At 39.9% G+C, this 15,710-nt stretch overlaps 1 protein-coding gene across 30 annotated transcripts in view; it reads left to right on the top strand.

Annotated features, from left to right (window-relative positions):
* The window catches only part of ttn.2 (titin, tandem duplicate 2), a 179,212-nt gene that overhangs the window by 99,258 nt on the left and 64,244 nt on the right, over positions 1 to 15,710 (top strand). For all 30 annotated transcript variants that reach the window (XM_073913090.1, XM_073913081.1, XM_073913089.1 and 27 more), the window contains 38 exons: positions 131 to 539; positions 632 to 756; positions 873 to 1,139; positions 1,235 to 1,504; positions 1,588 to 1,887; positions 1,974 to 2,276; positions 2,362 to 2,549; positions 2,676 to 2,790; positions 2,880 to 3,164; positions 3,245 to 3,396; positions 3,488 to 3,635; positions 3,726 to 3,903; positions 3,999 to 4,120; positions 4,218 to 4,505; positions 4,611 to 4,907; positions 5,009 to 5,195; positions 5,282 to 5,397; positions 5,511 to 5,810; positions 6,047 to 6,346; positions 6,434 to 6,539; positions 8,201 to 8,397; positions 8,634 to 8,945; positions 9,044 to 9,322; positions 9,478 to 9,777; positions 9,870 to 10,172; positions 10,264 to 10,785; positions 10,934 to 11,236; positions 11,327 to 11,626; positions 11,738 to 12,034; positions 12,145 to 12,429; positions 12,518 to 12,811; positions 12,909 to 13,208; positions 13,295 to 13,603; positions 13,764 to 13,963; positions 14,102 to 14,531; positions 14,621 to 14,929; positions 15,021 to 15,202; positions 15,289 to 15,418. In XM_073913090.1, the coding sequence (XP_073769191.1) occupies positions 131 to 539; positions 632 to 756; positions 873 to 1,139; positions 1,235 to 1,504; positions 1,588 to 1,887; positions 1,974 to 2,276; positions 2,362 to 2,549; positions 2,676 to 2,790; positions 2,880 to 3,164; positions 3,245 to 3,396; positions 3,488 to 3,635; positions 3,726 to 3,903; positions 3,999 to 4,120; positions 4,218 to 4,505; positions 4,611 to 4,907; positions 5,009 to 5,195; positions 5,282 to 5,397; positions 5,511 to 5,810; positions 6,047 to 6,346; positions 6,434 to 6,539; positions 8,201 to 8,397; positions 8,634 to 8,945; positions 9,044 to 9,322; positions 9,478 to 9,777; positions 9,870 to 10,172; positions 10,264 to 10,785; positions 10,934 to 11,236; positions 11,327 to 11,626; positions 11,738 to 12,034; positions 12,145 to 12,429; positions 12,518 to 12,811; positions 12,909 to 13,208; positions 13,295 to 13,603; positions 13,764 to 13,963; positions 14,102 to 14,531; positions 14,621 to 14,929; positions 15,021 to 15,202; positions 15,289 to 15,418 (9,708 nt within the window). The remainder of the gene's footprint in view (positions 1 to 130; positions 540 to 631; positions 757 to 872; positions 1,140 to 1,234; positions 1,505 to 1,587; positions 1,888 to 1,973; positions 2,277 to 2,361; positions 2,550 to 2,675; positions 2,791 to 2,879; positions 3,165 to 3,244; positions 3,397 to 3,487; positions 3,636 to 3,725; positions 3,904 to 3,998; positions 4,121 to 4,217; positions 4,506 to 4,610; positions 4,908 to 5,008; positions 5,196 to 5,281; positions 5,398 to 5,510; positions 5,811 to 6,046; positions 6,347 to 6,433; positions 6,540 to 8,200; positions 8,398 to 8,633; positions 8,946 to 9,043; positions 9,323 to 9,477; positions 9,778 to 9,869; positions 10,173 to 10,263; positions 10,786 to 10,933; positions 11,237 to 11,326; positions 11,627 to 11,737; positions 12,035 to 12,144; positions 12,430 to 12,517; positions 12,812 to 12,908; positions 13,209 to 13,294; positions 13,604 to 13,763; positions 13,964 to 14,101; positions 14,532 to 14,620; positions 14,930 to 15,020; positions 15,203 to 15,288; positions 15,419 to 15,710) is intronic.

Here is a 15,710-nt window from a genome sequence, read left to right as displayed (position 1 = left end):
CACTACTTGCACTATTTCTACTACAAAATGGAGTAGAATAGTGAATAAGTATGCGATTTGGGACGCACCAGTAGACAGTGTTTCAAAGACATTTGCTTTCTTAACTTATAATGCACTTTCATTTCCACAGAGGAAGATCTTAGAATTGTTGTTCCACCTGAGGATGTTGACACGCAGGAGAAAAAGGCCATCAGTTTCACATGCAAGGTGAATAGACAAAACGTAACTGTACAGTGGATGAAAGCAGGCCAGGAAATCACTCTTAGCAAGAGAATTCTGTATCGCGTGGACAAGGAAAAGCACACTTTGACAATCAAAGACTGCAGCCTTGCAGATGAAGGTGAATACACTGTAATTGCTGGTCCTGACAAGGCCACAGCCGAACTGATCATCAGTGAAGCTCCCACTGACTTCACCGCTCAACTCAGTGACCAAACCATCACTGAATTTGAGGATGCTGAATTCAGTTGTGAACTTACTAAAGAGAAGGCTGATATCAAATGGTACAGAGATGGCAGGGAGATCCGAGAAGGGCCCAGGTAAACGACATTTGTGTTGTTTTTGAGTTAGTGTTTTTGTTAATTTATGATTGCATTTATGAATAAATATGCATTTTATGTTTAATTTTAAGGTACCAATTTGAGAGAGATGGCAAAACATGCAGACTGCGTATAAAGGAGTGCAGACCAGATGATGAGTGTGAATATGCATGTGGTGTAGATGACAAGAGAACCAGAGCTCGTCTCTTTGTCGAGGGTAGGTTTGTTTCAGTGTCTATGAGAAAACAGAAATAGCATGGACATTTTAAAAAATGTGTCATTTGCAGGCATAGAAAGTAGTAAAATTTTAAATGGTTTTATTTAACTCTTTAGAGACCCCGGTGGAGATTGTTAGACCACCCACAGATGTGTTTGAGCCACCAGGCTCAGATGTTGTATACGAAGTTGAGCTCAACAAAGACAGAGTTGAGGTCAAATGGCTGAGGAACAACATGACCATTGTTCAAGGTGATAAGTACCAGATGATGAGCGAGGGTAAGATTCACAGGCTTCAAGTGTGTGAAATTAGGCCACGTGATCAAGGCGAGTACAGAGTCATTGCCAAGGACAAAGATGCTAGAGCAAAACTTGAGCTTGCTGGTAAGACACATTATACATATTATGGTATAAAAATAAATCAAATTTCAAGAAAATAACAATCAAACCTAATCATTGTTTACAATATTGTTCCATAGCTGTACCAACAATTAAAACATTGGATCAAGATCTGGTGACAGATGCTGGAAAGCCTTTTGTTATGGGGGTTCCATACAATGCTTACCCCCTTGCAGAGGCTGAGTGGTTCTACAATGACATAAGTCTTCCAAAAGACAATATTCACACCTCTATTGATAGGACAGAATACAGGCTTAAGGACCCTAAGAAATCAGAAGAGGGACGCTATAAGATCATCGTCCAGAACAAACATGGAAAAGGAGAGGCTTTCATAAACCTCAAAGTTATCGGTGGGATATTTTCAGTTTACCATTTTATTTTAGAAATTCATCTTGAGATTATAATAATTCTTACATATATTTCATCTTCCCAGATGTACCTGGGCCTGTGAAGAACCTTCAGGTTGTTGACACTGCTGATGGTGAGATCAGCATTGCTTGGGAGGAGCCAGAAAGTGATGGCGGCAGCAAGATCTTGGCTTATGTGGTAGAGAGACGTGATGTTAAACGCAAGACGTGGACTCTGGCCACTGACTGTGCCGACAGCACAGAATACACTGTAACTGGCTTGCAGAGAGACTCCAAGTACCTGTTCCGTGTCTGTGCACGCAACCGAGTTGGAAGTGGACCTAATGTTGAGACAGACAAAGCTGTTCAAGCAAAGAATAAATTTGGTAAGTCAGAAAAAAGTCAAGAATATCCTGTTTTTTTGCATCCTAGCCAGGGGTTCTAATTGTATGTGTGTTTTTACTCACTCCAGATGTTCCTGATGCACCACAGAATGTTATTGTTGGAAATGTCAACAAGTTTGGTGCTACAGTTTCTTGGGAACCACCACTGTTCGATGGTGGATCTGAAATCACATCATACATTATTGAACTTCGTGACAGAACCTCTGTGGTCTGGGCTCCAGTTATGGTGACCAAGCCACATGAACGTTCAGCCATCATTAATGATGTTATTGAAAACAAAGAGTACATCTTCCGTGTTAAGGCTGAGAACAAGGCTGGAATTGGGAAACCAAGTGCTGCTACTAACCCAGTGAAGATCATGGACCCCATTGGTTTGTAAAATCTCAAATATCTTTATTTTAGCACACATGAAATCTATCATGCCTATTTTAATTATCGCAATGTTTTGATTCACAGAGAGGCCGAGCCCTCCCCTAAATCTGACCCATTCTGAGCAGACTAAGGACTCCTGTTTGTTGACATGGGAGACTCCCTTAAAAAATGGAGGCACAGCTATCACTGGCTACATCATTGAAAGATGTGAAGAAGGTACAGACAAGTGGCTCAGGTGTAATGCCAGGCTTTGTCCAGACCTGCTCTACAGGGTAAATTCAATAACTCACATTTACTAAAGTTTCAAATATGAACTTTACTCGAGGCAGGACTTTGTCCTTGCTTGTAATGTGTATGAGTATTGTTTCTTAATGCTTATTGTGACATCTTTTCCACAGATGTCAGGCCTGAAGTTTGGGAAAAAATACAGCTATAGAGTAATTGCTGAGAATGCAGCAGGGCAGTCTGACCCCTCAAACATAGTTGGACCTGTGCTGGCAGATGATCCACACTGTAAGTGTCTTACTAAATCCCACAGATGCTTCGCTTATATCTGAAACTTTCAAAATGTTCCACTACATGATTTTCTTCCTGTGACACAGATGCACCTACTCTTGACTTGAGTGCTTTTAAGGATGGTCTGGAGGTTTTTGTCCCCAACCCTCTCTCAATCCGCGTCCCTATCACTGGGTACCCAGTTCCAACTGCAAAGTGGACGTTTGGCGAAAATGCACTGACAGCTGGTGATCGTGTATCTATGGTCACAAAGTCAACCTTCACAGAGCTTGTTATAACCCCAAGTGTGCGTGCTGACAAAGGAACATACTCTTTGACCCTGGAAAATGATGTGGCCAGTGTCTCAGGAGAGATTGAAGTTAATGTCATTGGTATGTAGAATATTTTATAGACATATAATTGTCAGTTACCAGTTCAGAAAGAAAAAGTGTTGCTTTATTTTGCTCTTCAGCATCTCCAAGTGCACCCAAAGACTTAAAGGTTGCAGAAGTAACCAGAAAGCATGTCCACTTGATGTGGGAGGCACCTGAACATGACGGAGGCAGTCCTATTACTGGCTACCAGGTTGAGAAGCGTGAAGTGTCCAGGAAGACATGGGTGAAAGTATGTACATTAGAATATCTTTGGCCATTAATGTCCGTGAACTATTGCTGGAACTGCAGTGATAACTTTACTTGTGTGTATGTGATTTTAGGTGATGTCTGGTTTGCAAGACCAGGAATATACAGTCACAGATGTGGTTGAGGGCAAGGAATACTTGTTTAGAGTAATTGCCTGCAACAAATGTGGACCAGGTGAACCTGCCTACATTGAGGATCCAGTGAATGTGTCTTCACCTGCAAGTATGTGTCAATTCTACAAAGAGATCAGACAGTGTTAAACATTCACAATGTTAAATACATGAAAAACTCATCACTTATGTGTGTTCACAGCTGTACCAGACCCACCAGAAAATCTTAAATGGAGAGACAAGTCTGCTAGCAAAATCTTCTTGTCATGGGAGCCACCCAAGTGGGATGGTGGAACTCCTATCAAAGGTTATATTGTTGACAAATGTCAACGAGGCACTGACAAGTGGGAGCCATGTGGAGACCCTATGCCTGAGCTTAAGTGAGTGACCATTTTCAAAGTACTTATTCTGCAAACTTAATTGAGGTGAATGCATTACACCTCTAAATAATTATCTTAATCCTCTCTACAAACAGGTTCGAAGTCACTGGTCTCATTGAAGGACAGTGGTATGCTTATCGTGTGCGGGCTTTGAACAAACTGGGTGCTAGTAAGCCTTGCAAGTCAACAGATGAGATCTTGGCTGTTGATCCTAAAGGTACTTTATCAGATTACGCTTTTACATTTTAGTCCATTTTGCTATTAAATTAGACTCTAAGTGGAACGTGTTATCCTTTTCCCTATTACTTTCACAGAGCCTCCTGAGATTCAGCTGGATGCAAAACTGCTAGCTGGTCTGACTGCTAAAGCTGGCACAAAGATTGAACTTCCAGCTGACATCACTGGTAAACCAGAGCCTAAAGTCAAATGGACCAAGGCTGACCTAGTCCTTAAGCCAGATGACAGAATCACCATTGATACAAAGCCTGGCCATTCAACTTTGTCCATCGCTAAGACCAAGAGGGATGACACAGCCACGTATATCATTGAGGCAGTCAACAGCAGTGGCCGTGCAACTGCAACTGTGGATGTCAACATTTTAGGTAGTGTGACTATAATATTTTATTGTTATATTTTAGAATTAGAGATTTTTTTTGTGATTAGTTTCTGGAAATGATTAATATCCAATCTTTACTAATCCCATGTAGATAAGCCTGGTCCTCCAGCTGCCTTTGACATCTCTGAAATTACCAATGAGTCCTGCGTGTTGGCTTGGAATCCTCCAAGAGATGATGGTGGGTCAAAGGTGACCAACTATATTGTTGAGAGGAAAGCTGTAGACAGTGAAATCTGGTACAAGCTGTCCTCCACTGTGAAGCAGACCACCTACAAGGCCACCAAGCTTGTGGCTTTCAAGGAGTACATCTTTAGGGTGTATGCTGAAAATCAGTTTGGCATTGGTGCCCCAGCTGAACATGCCCCAATAATTGCCAGATACCCTTTCGGTATGTTGTTAAATGCCGTATCAACAATTTATCTATTTATTTTTTCCTAACATTTATTCAACATGAATTAGAAATTAATATGTATCTTCACATTATGATAGATACCCCTGGTCCTCCATACAAATTGGAACCATCGGATATTGCAAAGGATGCCGTAACTCTGTCCTGGTATGAGCCTGATGAGGATGGTGGAAGTCCTATTACTGGATATTGGGTAGAAAGATATGAGCCTGACCATGACAAATGGATCAGATGCAACAAGTTGCCTATCAGGGATACAAACTTTCGGTAATGTGAATTAGCCCTAGTAAGCCATTGCTTGTGTTTCATAAATGAAAATTTGTTAACATTCCTAAATAATCATTCACTTGCAGAGTGAAAGGACTACCCACAAGAAAGAAGTACAAGTTCCGTGTTTTGGCAGAGAATCTTGCTGGACCTGGAAAACCAAGCAAAGAGACAGACCAAATTTTGATTAAAGATCCAATTGGTAGGTTAAACATTGGATAAATATCGTGCTTTGTTTATTTTGACAAAATGATTACGTTATTCTTTATTTGAAGACAGCATACAGTATGAAGCTGATGTAAATCTTTATTTTAGATCCCCCATGGGCTCCTGGGAAGCCCACTGTTAAGGATGTAGCCAAAACCTCTGCTTTCCTGCAATGGACAAAGCCTGAACATGATGGTGGTGCAAAGATCGAGTCTTACATTGTTGAGCTCCTCAAGAGTGGAACTGATGAGTGGGTCCGTGTAGCTGATAATATCCCCTCTCTTGAGCACTTCCTGAAGGGATTGATGGAAAAGCAAGAGTACTCATTCCGTGTCAGAGCTGTCAACGTAGCAGGCGAGAGTGAACCCAGTGAACCAAGTGATCCAGTGCTCTGCAAGGAGAGACTCAGTAAGTCATAAAGCTTGTTTTAGAGCTTAACGGTCACAATTTTTGTTGAAATGAGCACTTGCAATTTTTAATATTCTTTCAAGATATGATGGAAATTTATACAGGTTTAGATTAAATTAAGTTAATATGAAGTGACATTCTGTTATCAATTAGAGTTTAACTATTTGATTAGCATTTAACTGGTCAAGTGCATGATTCATGTATGACTTTTCTCAACAATTATCTTTCTCTTTTAGATCCTCCATCACCACCAAGATGGCTTCTAGTAGTTTCTAGTAGCAGGAACAGCGCTGAACTGAAATGGACTGCACCTGAGAGAGATGGTGGCTCTCCTATCACAAACTACATTGTTGAGAAGAGAGATGTCAGGCGCAAAGGCTGGCAGGCTGTGGACACCACAGTGAAGGAGCTGAAGTACACTGTCACCCCACTAAATGAAGGATCTCTATATGTGTTCCGTGTTGCTGCTGAAAATGCTGTAGGGCCGAGTGAATTTTGTGAACTTGAAGACTCTGTTCTTGCCAAGGATACTTTCGGTGCGTACTTAGTCTTTCTTATTTCTTACATTTTATTTTTTGAAGTGTATTATTGAATTTTTTTCACGTCTGCTTTTTTCCCTACAGGTACCCCTGGACCTCCATATAATCTGACTATCACTGAAGTTTCCAAGACTCATGTTGATCTGAAATGGGAAGCACCTCAGAATGATGGTGGAAGACCTGTTTTGAGGTAAAAAAAATACCGCTGGCTGGTGCAAATCAGTGTCAGCCCTATTCATACATCATAATATAGTATGCATTATATGGTACTAATTAGGGATGCTCATTTCGGTTAATTTTGCTAACCGACAACCGCCGCTCATTAATATATAATGAATAAATATAATATAATAATAAATATCATAATTCACGCACCTTCAGTGTTTAGCACAGAAGAGCAGAATAAAACTAAATAAAATGAATAAAATAAATAGGACTGCCCTAAATAATTTTCACTTAAATAATTAATTTATATTACAAAACAAAAATACTGACTGATTCTTTTTAATAACTGGCATAGGCTGTTTTTTTTCCAATCATGTTTTTTTCTTCCGTCAAATAAAAATCGCAGACTTCCTCAAATTGCTTGCTCCACGGAAAATATGCATTTATTTAATGCCCTGCTGTTATTATTATAAATCACAAAACCTTTTTACATTTTTAATTGAAATCATTATTTTAAAGATTATGTCTTGCTATGTGGTTTTCTCTCTCTCCCTCGCGGTTTAAGTGCGCGCTGCGTGATGAAAAGACAACAACGCGTGCGTATGTTGACTTTTTGTAAACAGTTTTGTTGTGTAAATATGACATTGTATTAATGTGCATGCATGCTTTATAAGCTGTAAAATAAAAGGTAAAGCCTATTTGTTGCGTTTATGACGCAGATCCAGGTCAACATAAGCGCTGTGGTTTGGCATCAACACGTCTGTTAAACAGCAATATTCTTCTTTCATTTTGCTTCTTTGACAAATGTGTCTGTAGGCACGGGTTATACGTTATCGTCCCGCAAGTTAAATATGTCTTGCAGTTGAACAAGGGGCCGAAAATAAGGCGCATCTCACTGCCTTTATGTTGACAAGGAAAAAGAAGAGAAGAAACGCTGTCCTCTTATGAAACGACTGAATCAGCTGGGTATCGATTGTGCAAAAGTGTTGCTGTATGTGTTGTTACAATTGTAATATTTAATAATATCGTGATATTCAAGATTTGTACATTCATACAGCTCTGGATAACTTAAAACAGCGATTAGACCTTCAGAGTGGTGTCAATGCGTCCTGAAGTAAAGCAAAATGGCTATAAACTCCAGCAAGATTGAGTCATTATATACAGAGCCATATAGCCTACCTTTATCTATAAATAAAGTATAACTATAGAAACTGTGTTCATCTTAGCTGAAAGCTTCGTCGTGTTTGCTGGCCTCACGCATCGCACACCTGAAAGTCAGTCAGTCAGCACGTAACGCCAAAGGGTTAAACAGCACTATACGGTTACTGAAGTTTGCGCTGTTATGATTCACTTACCTTTTAATACGTTTTGGTGCGATTATAATCCGCTATTAAAAACAACAACAATGACTGAATGTTTTGAATGGGTGATGTAGCCGTGGGGGGATGCATTTTGGTCCCCGCCATGGAAGAATAATTGTAGCAGAAACCAAGCTCTTTAAAAGTTCTCTGTAGTTGTCTTATCTATCTATCTATCTATCTATCTATCTATCTATCTATCTATCTATCTATCTATCTATCTATCTATCTATCTATCTATCTATCTATCTATCTATCTATCTATCTATCTATCTATCCATCTAAAATGTAAATCCTTAATGTTTTGCATTATGTGCATCTTTCTCAGATATGTCATTGAGAAGAAGGAGAAACTTGGTACCCGTTGGGTGAAATCTGGAAAGACTTCGGGTCCTGACTGCCATTACAGAGTGACTGATGTAATTGAGGGCACTGAAGTGCAGTTCCAGGTCTCTGCTGAAAACGAGGCTGGAGTTGGTCACCCAAGTGAACCTACTGACATTGTAGTCATTGAGGATCCAACAGGTACTGTAGGCTAACAGAAGCTTTTATTTTAAGTGGATGGTCAAATTTTTATGGTGGATGGTGAGATCTGCTTTGTGAATCAACAGAACATGGTTTTGGTGTGGTCAGAGGTTTAAAACATTATTTATTAACAAATAGTGATGTTTCTAGAGTTTTTACATGAATAACTAATTAAGAAAAACTTGTGGATTTTCTAGTTATTGAACAATAATCATGACGATCACTTTATCTTGCAGGCCCACCATCACCACCACAGGAATTGCATATCACAGAGGCAGCAAGAGATCATATCTGTATTGCCTGGAAGGCACCAGAAAAGAATGGAGGAAGTCCCATTATTGGTTACCATATTGAACTATGCGAGGCTGGAACAGAGAAGTGGATGAGAGTCAACTCTCGTCCTGTCAAAGAGTTAAAATACAGAGCAGGAGATGAAGAGGGAATTGTTCCTGAAAAGGAGTATACCTTCAGAGTTCGTGCTGTTAACTCTGTGGGTGCCAGTGAGCCCTCTGACATTTCTGAGAATGTATTTGCCATAGACTCTGACTGTAAGCTACTTTTGTGGTTGAAACTATTAGAAGCAATGATTTGCTAGACATGAAACATATTGGTAACTGACTCCTCTGTGTAAATTACATCACTGCAGGTAGCCCAACACTAGACTTCCAGACCAAGGATCTTGTTGTTGTAGAAGGTGAAAAGATGCACCTCCCAATTCCATTTAGGGCTGTGCCATCACCTAAGATTACATGGCACAAAGATGGAAATGAAATGAAGGCTGATGACAGAACCTTCTTCAGAGCTGAGTACACATCCTGCCATCTGGAAGTTCCAAGCTGCTTACACGCTGATGCTGGCCAATACAAAGTTACCTTGGAAAACAGAAATGGTGCCACTAGTGGAACGATCAATGTTAAAGTTATTGGTATGTTTTAGTTTTCTGTATATCAGCTTCTTTATTGCAATATTTTATCTGTGTGTAATGACTGATTATGCTGACAAAACAGTGAAAATGTGTACATTTTAAACCAATGCTACATTTGCTTTGATTATAATTATAATGTTTTCTGCAATTGTCAGGTCTTCCTGGACCATGTAAAGATATTGTTGCTAGTGAAATTACCAAGAGCTCCTGCAAGGTGTCCTGGGAACCTCCAGACTATGATGGTGGTAGCCCTATTCTCCACTACGTGCTGCAACGCAGAGAAGCAGGCAGGAGAACCTATGTCAAAGTTATGTCTGGCGAAAACAAATTGAGTTGGCCTGTAAAGGATCTCATTCAGAATGGAGAGTACTACTTCCGTGTCAGAGCTGTCAACAAGATTGGTGGTGGTGAATTTATTGAGCTTCGCAACCCTGTAATTGCAGAAGATCAGAAACGTATGTATAGTGGGATTCTGTGAAAGCATGTTGTATCTACTTTTCATTTTACATAACTTTTTTTTATCACATTCTTTTCTTCAAAAATACAGAACGTCCTGATCCACCAGTTGATGTGGAAACCCATAACCCAACATCTGAGAGTGTTACCCTTACTTGGAAGCCTCCCATGTATGATGGTGGAAGCAAAATTATGGGTTACATTCTTGAGAAGATGATGAAAGGGGAAGAGAACTTCCAGAGATGCAATGACTTCCTTGTGCCGGTGTTGTCTTATACTGTTAAGGGGTTGACACATGAAAAACAATATCAGTTCCGGGTTCGTGCAGAGAATGCAGCTGGTGTCAGTGATCCTTCTCGCAGCACACCTTTGATCAAAGCCACAGATGCAACTGGTATGAACTTTTGTTACTTTTTAGCAAATCTTAAGTCCCTCTGAAGCAAATCGTTGGTATATTTAAACATTCTTTGGTATTTTGCTTCCAGATCGTCCTAAGGTATTCCTTAGCGGTAGTCTACAATCAGGCTTGGCTGTGAAACGAGGTGAAGAAATCAGATTGGATGCCAACATCTCTGGATTTCCCTACCCCCAAATTACATGGATGAGGAACAATGCAACAATTTGGCCAGAACCACTAAAGAAGAGGCCAGAAAGGCCCATTAAGAAGAAGAAGGAAAAGGAGGAAAAGAAGGAGGAGGGAGCAGAAAAGAAAGAGGCAGATGCAGAAAAGAAGGAGGAAGACAAAGAGGCAAAGGAGGAGGACAAAGAAAAGAAAGAGGAAAAGAAGGAGGAAGAAAAGGAAAAAGAAAAGGAGGTGGAGGAACCCGAAGAGCCTGAAGAAGAATACCATCCAAGCTTAAATGAACGTCTTACCATTGAATCAAAGAGAAAGGGTGAATCCTATATTATTATAAAAGATACTATCAGAGGCGATCATGGTGTTTTCACAATAAAAGTGGAAAATGATCATGGAACTGCCTCTGCCTCCTGTGAAGTTAATATCCTTGGTGAGTGTTTTTCTTATTGAGATATGGTTACAACACTTGTTGAGGTTTTCATGTGATGTATAAAATTCATAAAAACTGTCCATATTTACATCCACAATGCATGTACAACTGAAAAGGGAGTGTTCATAATTATTTGTTCGTATTTCAGATACTCCTGGACCTCCAGTAAATTTCAAATTTGAAGAGATAAGGAAGAACTCCATCCTCTGTAAGTGGGATCCTCCTCTGGATGATGGTGGTAGTGAAATCCTTAACTACATATTGGAGAGAAAAGATAACTCCAAGGCTGAGCTTGGATGGATCACTGTAACATCCATCCTTAGAGGATGTAAATTTCTTGTGCCAAAACTTATTGAGGGCAAAGAGTACCTCTTCCGTGTCACTGCAGAAAACAAATATGGTCCTGGAAAACCATGCATCACCAAACCAGTCATTGCAAGGAATCCATTCGGTATTATGGTTTTCACCTGTTTGCTTCAGCACATAACATATGTTGTTTTTCACAGTTAATCTAAGAATTGAATTTGGCTTTTAAATTTAGATCCTCCAGATGCACCGGAGAAACCTGAAATTAAGGATGTCACTGCCAGCAGCATGTGTGTTACCTGGTTAGAACCCAATGACAATGGCAGCGCCATTGAGGGATACTGGGTAGAGAAACGAGAAATCAACAGCACACACTGGGCAAGAGTCAACCGCACTATGGTTCCTGACTTGGAAATAAATGTTGAAGGCCTTCTTGAAGGTCTGACATATATTTTCAGAGTATGTGCAGAAAATATAGCTGGACCTGGAAAGTTCAGCCCCCCGTCAGAACCAAAAACAGCACAGGCACCAATCAGTAAGTTTGTTGATTTGGACTATATAAACCACTAACTTTTCATAAATAAAGGTAATTTCAAATGAATGTCACACTTAATGTTTGCCATATAACTTTTTATTTTTATTTTAGTGCCTCCTGGTCCACCAATTCCAAGAATTGTTGACACCTCAGACTATTCAATTGACATTGAATGGGATCCTCCTGCGGACAATGGTGGCGCAGAGGTCTTTGGTTATCATGTTGACAAACTTGTTGCTGGTACCAAGGACTGGTCACGGGCTACAGAGAGACCTCACAAAACCCGCACATTTACTGTATATGGTGTTAGAGAAGGGGCTAAATACATAGTCCGTGTTGTGGCAATCAATTGTGCTGGTGAAGGAGAACCTGGTTTGACTGATGCAGTAATTGTGAGAAACCCTGCAGGTATAAATCTGAAATTGATGCTCATGAATACAAACTATTGTTTAATTTTGAAGCAATTTAAGTGTATTCTACATAGCTAAGTAAATGATTCTGTTTATTTGCAAAAACAGAGGTTCCAGTCATCGAGCTTGATATCTCTGTGAGAAATGGTGTTGTCGTTAGAGCTGGAGAAATGCTGAGAATTCCAGCACATGTGACTGGTAGACCCCCTCCATCTTTGAAATGGACAAAGGATGATGGTGACTTAGAAAAAGATCGTATGGAGGTTGAAGAAGCTGGACAGGACAGCACCGTTGTCATTAAAACCACAAAGAGAAGTGACCATGGCAAATACCAAATCCAAGCAGCAAATCCAAGTGGTATTAAATCTGCATGGACCAGGGTTGAAGTCATGGGTAAGATTTTTAAAACTGTTATCCGAATTTGAAGTGTAAGCTCCTTTTTAAACATGCATAACATATATACTCTCAAATCTGTCCTCAGATGTTCCTGGACCAGTTCTTGACCTGAAACCTGTTGTGGTTACCAGGAAACTTATGATGTTAAATTGGTCAGATCCTGACGATGATGGTGGTAGTGATGTGACAGGGTTTATCATTGAAAGGAGGGAACCAAAGATGCACACATGGAGACAGCCCATTGAGACGCCTTCATCCAAATGTGAGATTGTAGGTATTATTGAAGGACAGGAATACATTTTCCGTGTTGTGGCTAAGAACAAGTATGGATGTGGACCTCCAGTCGATCTTGGACCCATCCGTGCTGTGGATCCACAAGGTAAGCTTTACATACACAATTTGTTTTGCTGTATTAAAAGCACTCAGTATTATGACTGTTCCCATGTGCTCACTGCCAAATGTTTATTGAATGACAGGTCCACCAACTTCTCCTGAAAAGTTCCACTATACAGAGAGAACCAAGTCCTCTGTTACAATTGAATGGAGGCCTCCCCGTAATGATGGTGGTAGTCCAATCATTGGCTACATCATTGAGAAAAAGCGACAAGATCAACCGGCCTTCCAGCGGGTCAACCCAGAGCTGTGCACTGTTCAAATTATGACAGTTGACAATCTAGATGAGCTTCATATGTATGAGTTCCGTGCAAAGGCTGTCAATGCATTTGGTGAAAGTGAGCCTTCAATAACCATGACTGTTGTCATTCAGGATGATGAAGGTATGTCCTTGTTGAACACCACTATTCCTCACACAGTTTTCAGATGTCTTACTACATGCATTTCATGTGTCTTTTAATGAATATAGTGGCTCCAAGTTTGCGTATGCTGAAACACTTCAAGGGTGATTTGATTCGAGTAAGGAAAAATGAGCCTATTGAGATGCCTGCAGAAGTCACTGGTTTGCCAATGCCAAAGATTGAATGGCTGAAGGATGATGTTGTTATTGAAAAGCCTACTGAGAAACTTCTATTTGAAACCAAAGAGATTGACAGAGTGACGTCACATACAAAACTGTCCATTCCTGGTGTTACAAGACTAGACAAGGGCACATACACTGTTACTGCCTCCAATCGTTTGGGAACGCTGAGTCATTCGGTCACAGTGGAAGTGTTGGGTAAGTTATGATATACTGTACAACAATAAGTATTATAACTCACATTTAAAACCATTTTAAATGATGACATAATATTTTCTTAATCAATGTCTTGCTGTAAGTTTAGAGTGTTTGCTTATTTTACATTGTCTTAATCACTTGATCATGTCTCTTTTCCTAGATCGCCCAACGCCACCAAGAAATGTTGCTGTTTCAAGCATCAAAGCTGAGTCTTGCAACCTTAGTTGGGATGCCCCATTGGATATAGGTGGCAGTGAGCTTACCAACTACATTGTTGAGATGAAAGACCTTAATGTTGAAGATCCTGAAAAGGCTGAGTGGGTGCAAGTTACTAAGTCTATTATTGAAAAGAGATATGGGGTAAGAAAAAGATATATTTCAAATCCTTTTTGTATTTTGTCATTCAAATTATATCAAAATGGATATTTATTGTACAACACAAGTTGTGCTATGGTGTTGTTTATATTTTAAGTTACATAAAAATTGTGGTTTTTGCAGGTGTGGAACCTGGTAACTGGTGGCAACTATAAGTTCAGAGTTAAAGCTGAGAACAAGTATGGAATAAGTGAGGCATGTGAAACAGAGGAGGTTGAGATTAAAGATCCTTCTGCTCTGCCTGGCCCGCCTGAGAAGGTCACAATTGCAGAGCGCTCCAAGACACATATGCTATTGACATGGGAACCACCTAAGGACAGTGGTGGTTCTATGATTACTGGCTACTGGCTTGAGAAGCGTGAAAAAGGCACTTCGTATTGGTCTCGTGTGAATAAGATCCTGGTTTCAAAACGTGGCATGAAAGGCTGGGAATACCAGGTTACACGTCTCTTTGAGGGAGTAGAGTATGAATTCCGTGCAATGGCTTGCAATTCTGCTGGTATTGGGCCACCTAGTGCCATCTCTGAGTCTGCTGTTGCTGACGATCCCCTGAGTAAGAGCATAATTTAAATGCATTTTTTAAATTTTGTATTGAAGGCTTTTTTTAATTGTACATCATGGTCTATGTTTGTGTGTGTACAGCTCCACCTAGCATGCCTGCAGCTCCTGAGATTGCTGACAAAACCAAGCATAGTGTCACCCTTGCATGGACCCCACCAGCTAAAGATGGTGGCCGCCCCATCAAGGGTTACATTATTGAGATTCAAGATGAAGGTACTTCTGAGTGGGCCAGGGTCAATGATGCTGAAAATCTACATCCTTCTACTGTGTTCACCATTCCAAACCTCCCAGAACTTAAGAAATACAGATTCAGAATCATTGCAGTCAATGAAATTGGAGAGTCTGAGCCTAGTCCCAGAACCAGCGAAGTTCGCATAGAAGATATTAAAAGTAAATGTCTCACTTTTTTTTAAAACGTAAATGTAATTAAGCATCTTCCAGAGTCATTTTCTTGACCTTATGCTCTCTCTTAAATTCACAGCTGCACCAAAGATCTTCATGGATATCAGTGCTGATGAACTGCTGTGTGTTCGGGCTGGAACTCCATTTAAGATTCCAGCTACCATCACAGGACGTCCCGCTCCTAAAGTTACATGGGAATTTGATGGAAAAGCAAAGACAGAAAAGAAGGATCGTCTCCATATTTTACCAGTAGATTCACAGGTAACATATTTCCCTAATTTTAGACACAAATAAATAGATTTTAATCTTTGATTTCATTTATGACTATGATTTTTCTTGGCCAACAGGTTGAATCTACAGATACCACTTCAGTTGTTACAGTTCCTGTGAGTTTGAGAAGTCATTCTGGCAGGTATACAATTACAGCAAAGAACAAATCAGGACAGAAACATGTCAACGTCAGAGTAAATGTGCTAGGTGAGTCTGCACCTTAAATGCTTAAAACATAAATTATACATAAAAAATGTATTTTGCATTTTTCCTCTCTTATTTAATTACTCTCTGAACTGGCTCTATGCTTGTTAGAATGCATAAATATACAAAAAAAAAATGCATAAACAGCTAAATCATGGCAAATGGTAAATATCAAGTGTTTTTCATTGTGATGCATCTTAAAGTAAAACATCTTATTCCTGCTGTCTGGGTTTTTAATATTTATCAAACAACATAATAATGAAATCACTCACTCTCCTCTTGACTAAGTAGCTAT

The sequence above is a fragment of the Danio rerio genome, chromosome 9 (assembly GCF_049306965.1).
Source record: "Danio rerio strain Tuebingen ecotype United States chromosome 9, GRCz12tu, whole genome shotgun sequence".
In the NCBI taxonomy this organism is placed as follows: domain Eukaryota; kingdom Metazoa; phylum Chordata; class Actinopteri; order Cypriniformes; family Danionidae; genus Danio; species Danio rerio.
The sequence above is the reverse complement of the archived record's forward strand: the minus strand, read 5'-3'. Positions and strand labels throughout refer to the sequence as shown.